Below are 11,817 nucleotides of genomic sequence, written 5' to 3' on the forward strand. Positions count from 1 at the left end.
GTGAGCAAAAACATCTTAATTTGTGTGGCTGGAGAGTTGGCTCTGCAGTTATGATGACCCAGCATCTACATGGCATCTCAAAGCCACTTCTAACTACAGCTCCAGGGAGTCTGACACCCTCATCTGGCCACCATGAGCACAGCATGGTGTACAAGCAAGCGTACATGCAGACAAAACACCTATACACATGCAATATTTTAATTTATAGGTTACTATACCCTGGGGTATCTGAACTGTAGATGCTGTGCATACATACTTTGTACAAACGTAATGTATAGGTATAAGGTGGCACGGTGTTCATGTTGCAAAAATGCAGCCAGGAAGGTTTGTTTTGCTATTGGCAAACAGTAGTGGCAAACTTTAACCTATATATTTCTATGCATTTTGAGCTGAGACAAAAAAAAAAAAATCTTACCAGTGCAAAATCCCCACAAAGGTAGCTGGAAGAAAAGAGAGAAGAAATAATTAAAAACTGCTTTGTTATTTAATATCTTTAAAACAAGCACTTCAAGCACCTAGAGGGAGAGCTCACTAAGCTAGACGGCCTACTTCTGTCTACCTGGACCAGGAGAACAGCCCAGAAGGATGTTAAGCCAATCAAGCTATGCATATCTGCAAGTGGGAAGGACCTGGACGCTTTACACATTCTTCTTAGGCTATTTTGAGAATGATGTAGTGGGTGGCTTGACCTAATCAAAATATTTCAGCATGATTCTCTATTGTTTCTTACTCTCTCTTTCCTTTATATAAAATGTTTTTAAAGCATATATACCATGCCCAGGTAAGATTCAGAACAGACTCTGGCTCACAAAAACCAGCCTAGAACACTGTTCCTTGCACTTATCTGAATACTGTAAAGTGCAGGAAATCATTTGTTTAACCATGTATTTGCAAACTAAGTTGTGCTGTCCAGACCCTGAGGAACTGCCTGCTCCGGTAGGGGCCCCTGGATGTAGGCAACCCGAGGGCCAGGATGAGTTCCTGGCATGAGGCTCACAAGGAATGAGAAACAGCTTCAGCTTCATGCTGCTCTGGGTGTGCAGCTTCCTGCAGAACTACAAACACAGTGACAAGAAGGCTGCCTGATTTCGAGGACATCATGGAGCTGGGAACAAGGATGGGGCTGGGGAAGAACAATTAAATGCTGCAAAGCCCTGTTCTTACAGAGACAGAGACACATCAGCTCTTCCTGAATGAATGCCCTTTCATCACAAAAGCTTTCACCAATTTCCAAAGCTTTGAAAAAGTTAATTTTGATAGTATCTCCTGTCCTTTCTGTCATGGTGGGGTTGACTCACTCAACTACTGCAGAACTCCCACAGAGATGCTGTGGTAAGACTCCCCGATGGCTGCCCCAAGTTCACTTGGAAGGATAATTCAATACTAACTTCCTAAAATAATTTTTAAAAAACGATTCATCTTGGCTAAGAGAATAAATGCAAAGCAATCCAATGCAGAAATATTTCATATTGAAATTCCCAACACTAGTCTTCTTTGTCTATAAAATTGGGCCATGCTGGGCTCACCTTAAATTCTTCCCAGATTTGCTTATATCAGCATGAGCAAACTATAGCCCATGTTTATTTGTAATAACCTCAAACTAAAAATGTTATTTATAAAGATTATAAAAATAATGAGTCAACAGAGACTGTGCTGTCCCTCACAGAAAGCAAATGCAAATATCCTCTGCACCACTCTGAATGAAACCTTCAGCTGGACAAAAGTGTCCTGAGGTAAAGTTTACTAAACAATGACAGAGATTTCCTATGTGACTATATTTATTTCTACTTTTCTGGTCTTCTGTTAATGATATATACTGGAAAATATTTAAACCTACATTTTTTTTTAATGAAAAGATGAAGGAGATAGCTTCAGGGGGTGAGAGAGTTTGGAAGCATGAGGACCTAAGTTCAGATCCCCAGGACCCATGTGTTAAAGCCGGGCATGATTACATGTTATATAAACCAAGATTAGGAGTCGATGACAAGCAGATTCTGAGAGTTTGCTGGCCAGCCAACCTAGACTGAATGATTATATTTCAGTGGGAGAACCTATCTCAAGCAAGTAAGGTAGAGAGTGACAGAAAATCGCAACCCAATATCCTGCTCTGGCTTCTGTACATGTCTACAGAGTAGTGTGCATACCCCATACTTTCTCTCTCTCTCTCTCTCTCTCTCTGTGTCTCTCTCTCTCTCTCTCTCTCTCTCTCTCTCTCTCTCTCTCCCTCTCCCTCTCTCTCTCTCTCTCTCTCTCACACACACACACACACAGCCAAATATGTGATCAATCCATCTATCATTCCAAAGATTCTCAAAAATTGTTCCTATCTCTAACGCCCTCCCGCACACCTCCCACCGAAGGTCTGTATTTATATATAGCTCAGCTGTACATTTCCACTTGTCTACTCAAGTTAACCTTAAAAGTTTCCCACAAGTACCTGCAATCTTCCTATTTTCTTTCTGTACAGTGGTGCTTGCCTTGGGATCTCCTTGCAGTCCAGTGCTTCTACTTTCACTTAGAAGTGAACAAGCTCAATCCATAATCCTCATTCCCTTCCTGCCTTTTCTGCTTCCTCCTCAGGCTCACCGACTACCTTCTCCATCAGCCTCTTCTACCCTGTGCGGTTGCTATCACTGAGACTGTTGAAGCCCACTTCTAGTAAGAATTGTCTATCTTAGCCCATCTCTAGTTCACAGTAAACACTTCAACCTTCATACTCTCAAAAGCGCACTCTGATCAAGCTGCCTTCCAAGGTTAAAAGACTCATTGATTGCCAACATCACATAGTTATCAAGTGCCATGGATTGTTCTCTTTAACGTGAACAATTCATGTTTTAAATATACATAACGTTATCTATATATGTAAAGTGAGCATTTTTTGTTATAGTAGTTCATTAAAAAGTTTCAAAGACTTCCCAGGGAACAGCACACCACCTGGTTATCTAGTATCAAATGGTCAGCTCTGAAAACATATGCATCCAAGTAACATTATATGGACTGAGAAGTTTGAATTTATGGACTTATGTGTCAGTGTGTGTGTGTGTGTGTGTGTAACAACATTTAAAGAAAAAGCCGTGAATTTGGAGGGGAGAAAGGAAAATGTATGAGAGGGTTAGGGAAGGGCAAAGGGAGAGTACAAATGATGTGATTTTATTAAAATCTCAAAGATTAAAAAGCAATTTAAAAGGAAAGAAAAGAATCCCTGCCTTCACACAGAATGAGTTAAATACCTCATACCCAGCACTGGGCTGGACTGCTCTCCATAGCCTCCTTTGCTTCCATCCTGACTTTGTTCTCACACCATGCTGTCTTACTGTTAGGACCTGGATCCTGCCCTTCTGTCAGCATCACACACACACACACACACACACACACACACACACACACACACCTTCTCAGCCTTTGTTAGAACTCAGGTTCTATCATTTTCTAAAAGTCCTCTCTGATACAGCACCCTACGTCCTCTCTAAGTGTTAACTGTCCCTCCTGAACGCGCATACACTCAGTAAATTCAGCCATTCCTTCACTAGGCGCTCAAGGGTGACTCTCATGTGTAACTCTCAGCACACTGGAAAGCCGACTTGGGAAAACAGCCCATGCTGACTGTGGATGTGTCATTGTGAGTCTTTTGGCATAAACATCGGATGGAAATCGAAATACGAATTTCAACTGTTCCTTAATTACTTCTGTTAACACTTCAATGCGGAAACTCATTTTTATGTCAGCAACCAGATAGCACAGAATGGGAAGCGGTGACAATAATTTGAATTGAGGTGTTTACATCAGCAGCTAGGCTGCAGAAGCGCTCGGCTCAAATACCAGACAGCAGCAACATTTAAGTTGCAGCAGAAAGCTACCGAAAATTAGAGGGATAAATGAAGGAAGTGCTGCCATGGAAACTCCCTGGGTTGCAGGTGTTAATATTCAGCAGGATGGAAGTGTTGTCTGCAGGGGTAACACGCGATCTACCCTTCTCCTTCCTCCACTGTTGCTGATCTCAGCTAAGAGCTTTTTATTTAAAAAGCAAAGAAACATAATTCTATCCAGAAGGTAAACAACCTTTTCTATACCCGGTATTAACTGGCTGCTCTGATTAGAATAATTTTGTTGGCATGCAGGTGGCCACTAAATTGGAAAATTCCACAAAAAAGAAAAAGTTTAAAACAGAAACTGGAAGTCTGAGAATTCTTGGCACACGATTCTCAGATCTCTCCATCAACTCCTCCAACAACCCAAATCTCCAAGACCCAAGCAAACCCTTCAACTATCTAGGCTGGGAGAAACACCATGCATGGCTCACCTAAGCCAAAGAGGGTCCTGTGGGAGAAGCGATGCATCTGCAGTGCCTGCACCTTTTCGCGAAAGTGGTCCAGGAGACTATGGAGGAATTGGAAGCGGTCGAGAAGAAGGATCTTGGTGACCTCTTCCAACTGAAAGTAATTTTGTGCGTTCAGACTTCGGATCCTCCGCGCCGCATAGTTGCGGGCGCCCGAGGGCAGTTTCCTGCCGCCTAGGAGGAAATGCTGCAGCAAGGACCACTTAGTCCTCTCCTGAGGCGCGCTGCGCTCCTGCTGGGGCTCCACTGTCCCTGCGCTCCGCCTCCTCCTCGTCTGCCCTGTGCGGGAGGACTGTGGCATGTCGGGGCTCGCTTCCCTGAGCTTACTCCTTGTCGGCCCCACCATCTTCTCATAGCCCGTATTCAGGTAGATGGAGCTGGGTCACCGCAGGGCGAGGTCCGGGGGCCCGGACACACCACCAGGCAGCCTCAACGACCAGCCCGCGCCGCCGTTGCGGGCAGCCTTGTCGTCATGGCGACCGTGAAACAAGGATGGCGAGCGTGCAGTCCAGGCAGTCTTGCGCCATCCACGTGCAGCCTGCGCGAACCCGGAGCAGGACTTGCGAGTGGTGTACTCTGCCACAGCGTCTGGGCGTCGGGATTCACCTCGGTTTTCCGCTGCAGGACAGAGACCTTTAGTTCATTAAATAACATTTTTCCAACAAAATCCTGGAGGGAGAATGGTTGGACTCAGAGTGTTCAACAACTCCTAAACTCCTAAGCTGTCCTACCAAAAAACCCAGTCCTGGCTTCACATTCTCTATAGAGCGCTATAGAGGTCACTACCACGTTCGGGGTCTGATGTCAGTCTTTATGGCTGGAGTCCGCAGCACTTCACCCCCATTTGTTTTAGGACTTCCTTGAGCTCCCTAACACCCACAATCTCCTCGCCTATCTTTAAGACATTAAGTCCCACTTCTCTGAACACAGATCTTCCCTTGGCTGCAAGTGAGGTCCACACCAGGAACACTCCAGTCCCTCCATTCCTCCCTCACCCTCCACAAATCCATGACTCCCCATGGTTTTTCCACCCTTTTCATCTGCCTTCTAATCCTGGCTCCTTTCTCTAGTCCACATTAATTGATCGCTCACTGGCAATTCTATTCATCTGCTTGCTGATCTAAATAAACACATGCGAAACAAGTAAGTGCTGTCGCTGTTTGTTGTTTTGTAAGATTTTTCTCAAGTGGCATTTCTGCATTCCTGGCACTGTTTGCTGCTTAAGATGTTTTTTTATTCCTCAGTGCATACGAAATAGAAGACCACGAGTAGGGTGCTTTGCTCACATTTTTAACAGGTTGTACATTTCGTTTGTCCATCTTTGAATTTAAAATACGTGGTGTTGATGTTTGGCAAACACACACGAATAATTGAGACAACATCTTACTCTGTAGTCCAGATTGATCTTGAACTCCTTCCTTTCTCAGCCTCTCTATCCTGGGATTACAAGTTTTGGTACCATATTCAGCTGGCAAAACTCTATTCTTAAATGAATACACAACATCGAAATGAAATATTTCATCTTTAATGTAAGCATTTTAATTCTGTATTATGCAACAATCAAGGAAGCGTGGGGATTACCTCATTCTTTCTTGTTAACGTTTACCTGTAGTTTCTTTCCATCTGTCTGTAAAGCAAGTTTGGATCTATGGTCCATCTCTTGAAAATAAATCGAGTCCTTCTCTCCCTTTAAACAGATTTTTATGTGGATATTCATTGTGCTATTAATTGTTGTCAATAAAATATTAGAAATAGTCTCAACATCAAGTACTAAGTTACAGGATTACCAGTGCCATGCAGCATTGGGGCCATTAACTTATTTTGAGTAAATCGTTAATGATAATAGAAAATATTTCCTATTGGTGCTAAAAGAAAAATAAGCATAAATGTGTTTCCTGAATCCAGTCCAACATATAGTGTTATGTGAGGTTTTAATGTCTGCTTGTCACCTGAGTCGGGAGCCCTGAGGAACTGTCCTGAAATTAGTCCCCAAACTCTTCAATTTAGCTTCAGGAAAATTCTTAGAACAAGTCAGAAACCAGTAATGTTCTTTACTAAAATATCACAAGAATAGACTTAGCATCTGAGTCGCTAATATTGTTGCTCTCTGAATTGGGCTGGCATAGTTCACACTGTTCCCAGCACTACTGTCTTCGAAGCGCCTACTAGGATGGCCTACTAACTTCACAGAATTCAACCGCTCTCCTAGTCCAAAGCCCCCAAATCATGCACAGATCTCCCAGAACCAGCAGGGTCAGTCCTGATATAGCAATACTCCACTCCTTGGAACCAACTTCTGTCTTAGTTACTTAGTTACTTTCTATTGCCTTAAGGCAACTTGTAAAAGAACACATTTAATTTGGGATTCATAGTTCCAGAGAGTAGTGGAGTCCATGGCCAGCGGTCGGTCATAGTGGGGAAAGCATGGTAGGGGGCAGGCATGATCTACTGGAGGAGTAGTTGAGAAGTTACATATTGAGAAAATAACTACAAGGAAGAGATAAAGCCAACTGGAATGGCATTTTTTTAGATGTATTCTTTGGAACTAAGCTCCACAACTCTTCATTTTGATTGGTTGTGGTTTTCTGTAATAGTTTCTATAGCAAAGAGAAGTTTGTTGGATGAGAAATGAGGACTACACTTCTCTGTGGGTTGAAGGACAGGTATTTAGAATGTAATCAGGGATTATGCTGTTTTAGTGAAGTAGCAATTGTAGGTTTTCCTCCAAGATCCATGACTTCACTAGGCCTGGGGAGTTGGTTAGGGTCTGAAATCTGTTTAAAGATAAGCTGGTTACCATTCAGGCATGTGTACCACTGCTATGCCCTTAAAGCTATCATGCCATGCTGATCAGTGTGGTTCATAGGCATCATAGCTGGGTAGGACTGTTGGTTGCCTCCCTACTTGAAAGCTTGTATGGTGCCTGATGTTACCATGAAAGCTAGTCCTCCAGGAGGAGCCATTCAGGTCGTTTCCAGCTCTGGAGCCTCTGAAATGTGTGGTGTCTTCAGCAATAGGGACTGACTTTCTACCTTCTGGGATATCCAAGGGCAATAACAATAGCCTATAGATTTGGGGACTCTTTTGGACAATCACAACTCAACAGGCTTGTCATGCCTGGTGTTTGGGTTCTTGTTAGATGGTCTTTGGCCATTAGAAAAAGCATTGGTAGCCCAGGTAGAAAATTTTCATCTAACTATATATGTGTATTTATATGCTACGTTACCTATCTATATTATAGGCATTTTAGGTTGTCTACGGTTCCTATGACTTTCTCGGATGTCCTTACTGTTGCTTTACCTCCCCTTTCTCCTTCCATAGTTATTCCTCCTCTTTAATCAAAGCCTCATTTCTAATTTCCCCCATCAGATCCCCGGCTATTCCCACTTCTACTGCTCCCTGAACCAAAACTCCTTTTTAACTTCTTAATTTCTACAGTTACTCCAGGAGATATATATTCTGGGCATTTGGAGCTAGGAGCTGTGAATCTTTTCTAGTGCCTTTCATTTATGTGAAATTGGCAAGATTTCATTTTTCTTTATATAAGACTAAAATTTTACAGTGTATATGTACCACATTTTCATTACCTGTTCTTTGGTTGAAGCGTATTTAGGATGCATCCATTTCCAAGATGTTGTTAATAAAGCAGTCAGTAAGGGTTTATATTTTTCATGAAAAATGCAACTAAACTGTATAACCAGCAGATGGCAATAATGACCTATAAATCAGTATTTTAAAGCTTTTTTTTTTTTTTAACCAAACAAGCATTTCTTCAATCCTTCTCTAAACAACTACTTCCTGGTCAGCAGATCAGTTTAGACTTGTTAGTGACACTTCTCCAGTCTCTTGCCTCTCAAGTCCTGGGATTAGAGGCAAATGCCATTCTGGCTGAAAAAGTGCATTTTAACATGAAAAAAATTACAGACTTATGCTAGATCAGTGCACGAAATATGTAAATTAGAGAAACTCCAAACATAACACCAAATAAAGACAATTCAAACTCATAAAGGTATCTTATCTGGGTTTAGTTTCCCAAATAAGAGTGACTTCATTTTGTGTTACTGGGAGCCCTCCTTTTCCTGTTCAATATTGTTTGTTTGTTTGTTTGTTTGTTTGTTTGTTTGTTTGAACAAGTACACAGGCACAAACTTAAGCAGTTAGGTTCTAGCTACATCGAGCCTGGTTATATGAAGCAAAGTATGTGAACAGTTCAGCCACCACAATTCTGAAAACTGTATAAACTTTCCACTCACTATTAAATCATTTAAAACAATTGGTTTCATATAAATTAATAATCTGATGCAAAAAAATTGGATTTTGTTCATGCAGTTTCACAACTTCTTGTATGTTAAGGTGGGGCTTTTTAGTTACATTTTTAATTTTTCATACAATATGTTTTGAACATGTTATTTTCTTTTCCAAATCTTTCCAGATTCTCTCTACCTCCCTATGAACCCAACTTCATGTCTTTTCTTTCTTGTGCCTCCCCCCAAAGAAACTGAAGGGAAGCAGAACAAAGCAAAAGACAAAAATTATACCCCACCCCCTCCAAAAAAAACAAAGGCCCACAAAATTCCATTTTGCATTAGCTAACTACTCCTGTACATGGGGCCTGCCCTAGAATGCAGTGTTCCTAGCAGATATCAATCGTGGACAGTTTCATGCTATTCTACCACACTGGAAAACCTACAAGAAATGGATGATGTCTTAGTAAATATTATCTGTCAAAATCAAATCAAGATGGAATAAACAATTTAAAAGACCTCATAACTCATAGTAGAGATTATCCATCGTGGTCACATTGTTTCCATTCCAGAGATACAGAGTTTGTTCAACACAAAGAAAGCAATAAATATAACACACAACATAAACAGACTGGAAGACCAAACATGCACAATCATCTCCTTAGATGTAGAAAAGACTTTTGACAAAAATCCCAGAATTAGTTATTCACAAAAATTATAACAAAGTTCTTAGTACCCCATAATTATGTGAGCTGTATAGCTGAATCTCATTCCAAAATTATAGGGCTATCATTTGGTTTTCTTGTTCAATTTTCCCCTTGAAAGAGATTGTCTACAGGTCCAAAGATAAAAATCAATCTGTTTCATAATGTGCTACAACGTTTTTATCCAAAAGGGCTGACAGTCCAGCTGAACCTGCCTCTATCCTGAGACTCTCCTGCCTCAGTTATGCACTGTGATGCTGATATGCATGCACTTCTGGAAAGCTATTATTTCTAGGTAATTTCAAATTTGTCTGATTTTGTATAAAAAGATTTTCTTCTACACGTTGGCTCTACTAAAAACTGAAGTCGTGTATTTGATAGAATACCTGTGTGTGGTCTCTCAGAACTTGTTGCCATGCCTTTCCAGATGCCTTTCTGAATTTAAGGGAGCAGAGATTTATTTTGACTCCCAAGGCAAGTGGTGGGTGCTTGCTCATATCAGTACCAATAAACAGAAAATAGGGTACAGGTGCCCATCTGGACCTCAGCTCTTGAGTTGGTATTGTCTTCTTCCTTCAGCTAATCACTTCTGGAAGTGCCCTCACAGACACTTTTACCAGTGTATCTCAATATTGTTCTTCAAGGTCAAGTTGGCAATCCACCTTAACCACTGTGGGTCAAGACTACCAGGCCTTTGTTTGAGACAACAGAGTCCATCTCTATATAGATACTGACTCAGCCCTCAAGACAAATACATGAGTTTAAAGTGCTTAAGCCACTGAGCCACCTTCCCAGCCTCGGATTTTGTATTCTTAATAAAGTGTGTGCACCTGGTGCAGACACATAACGACATATGTGACTTCATGAATCTCTTCTGCACATGGCTATTTCTGCTTCTACTTCTTTGCTGCGTTGTGAAAGCCCAGTGGAGCTTACTCATATGCCAAACCCATGATGTTTGCATATTTCAGTCACCAAAATTGTGTCAAGTAACCCTTTTTGTGTAAAAGTCCCTCAGACTTCGATACTTCGTGAAAACAGCAGAAAATGAACCAAGAGAACAGAACTTTTTAAAATTCTGATAAAGAATATTTGTTTACAGTGTTACAGAGTATCATGGTTTTGAGTACAGATGGGATTGGCATCTCCATATCTGAGTAATCAATCTAAGACTCATCTTTCATGCCTCAAATAGCAATGATGCATCTACCTCACGAGTTCCTGCAAAAGTTAAGAGACTGCACATAAAACCATAATACTGTCAAGGTCTTGTAACTTGTAGCATTAATTGTCACTATCCCCAGGCTTAGAATAATTTTTTTCTGGGAAGCCCAAGATCTAGTTATGATTTTTTTTTTTAGTGAAGGAAAAGAGATGCAAATGAAGTAATGTAATTTGATAGCCCAGGTGTCAAAACTTTGAGACATCAGAAATAACTATTTGAAGAAAAATGAGGTGCAAAGATTATTCTAGGGTGCCCCTCTCTTAGTTCCAACGTAAGACTTGCTTGATCTCAAAAGTTTTGAAAGCGAATGGATTAAACGTACAGAATTAAAATAAAAGTATACTGCTTGCAGAAAGGAGCGTGCACTTGTTGTGTGTGAGTGTGTGCATGTGCATCTGTGACAATAGCTTTCATGACAAATAGTTACAGCAACAACACACATGCTTCGAGTATGTAGTGCAATAGTGTCAGTACATCTACGGCTGTGTGACCAGCACCATTCTTTCAGCCCATACTTTACTATGATTGGCATAAACCCCACAGCCATTAACAATCCTTTCTGCCTCTCTTTCCTCTCTGCTTTCTTCCTTTTCTGATACTCCTGTGCTGTACATTTCATATAAACAGGATTATACAGTGTGTAGTTATTTCTGGCTGGCTTGTTTCACTAAGCATCATGTTTTCAAAGTCTCTCAACACTGTAATATTTTCTTTGTTCCATTGTATGGGTGCATGTCATTTTATTTATCTACTCGTCTTTGATGGACATTTTCATTTTCCCATTTTACCTGCAAAGACTTAAGGAACTGGGAATGCTGGGTTGTTGATGACTTCATGTTTAGCCTTTAAGTGGTCATATCATTTTCCATGGCCACATTCAATATATGAGGTGATGGTGGCGTTTCCCACATCCCTGCTGAGGCCTTTTATCCATCCTTGTGAGCACAGCTATCCTAGAGACATGCAATGACTTGGTGCTATTGTTCTGCTAACAGACTTATTTTTTTAGAAAAGTTTCAGGTTCACAGGAAAAGTTTGCAGAAGTAGAGTTCCTGCAGTTCCTTTTCTGTCAACCTCCCACGTACATTCACGGATCATTAACATCTTAGAGGAGTGCGGTTCATGTGTTATAACAGATGAGTCAAGGGAGATGTACTCTTGATAACCAGTCTCTAGTTGGCAGTAGAGTTCCTTAGAGTTGTCCAGTCCCACCTGTTTTGACAAATGCATAATTTCTCAGACTACCATTTGAGTATTATAGCAGAATTGTTTGGATCTGTTCATTCCCTACCCACTTCTCCTCCCCAA

General features: G+C 41.2%; 1 protein-coding gene across 1 annotated transcript in view; it reads right to left on the bottom strand.

Annotated features, from left to right (window-relative positions):
• The window catches only part of Dpy19l2 (dpy-19 like 2), a 100,447-nt gene extending 95,628 nt beyond the window's left edge, over nucleotides 1-4,819 (bottom strand). The window contains exons 1-2 of the mRNA XM_028763923.1: nucleotides 4,301-4,819; nucleotides 416-440 (exon numbers count right to left, since the gene is read on the bottom strand). Coding sequence (XP_028619756.1) covers nucleotides 416-440; nucleotides 4,301-4,682 — 407 coding nt within the window. The 5' untranslated portion in view covers nucleotides 4,683-4,819. The remainder of the gene's footprint in view (nucleotides 1-415; nucleotides 441-4,300) is intronic.
• Nucleotides 4,820-11,817: the final 6,998 nt, after the last annotated feature.

Source organism: Grammomys surdaster, unplaced genomic scaffold (genome assembly GCF_004785775.1).
Source record: "Grammomys surdaster isolate TR1022 unplaced genomic scaffold, NIH_TR_1.0 140, whole genome shotgun sequence".
NCBI lineage: Eukaryota > Metazoa > Chordata > Mammalia > Rodentia > Muridae > Grammomys > Grammomys surdaster.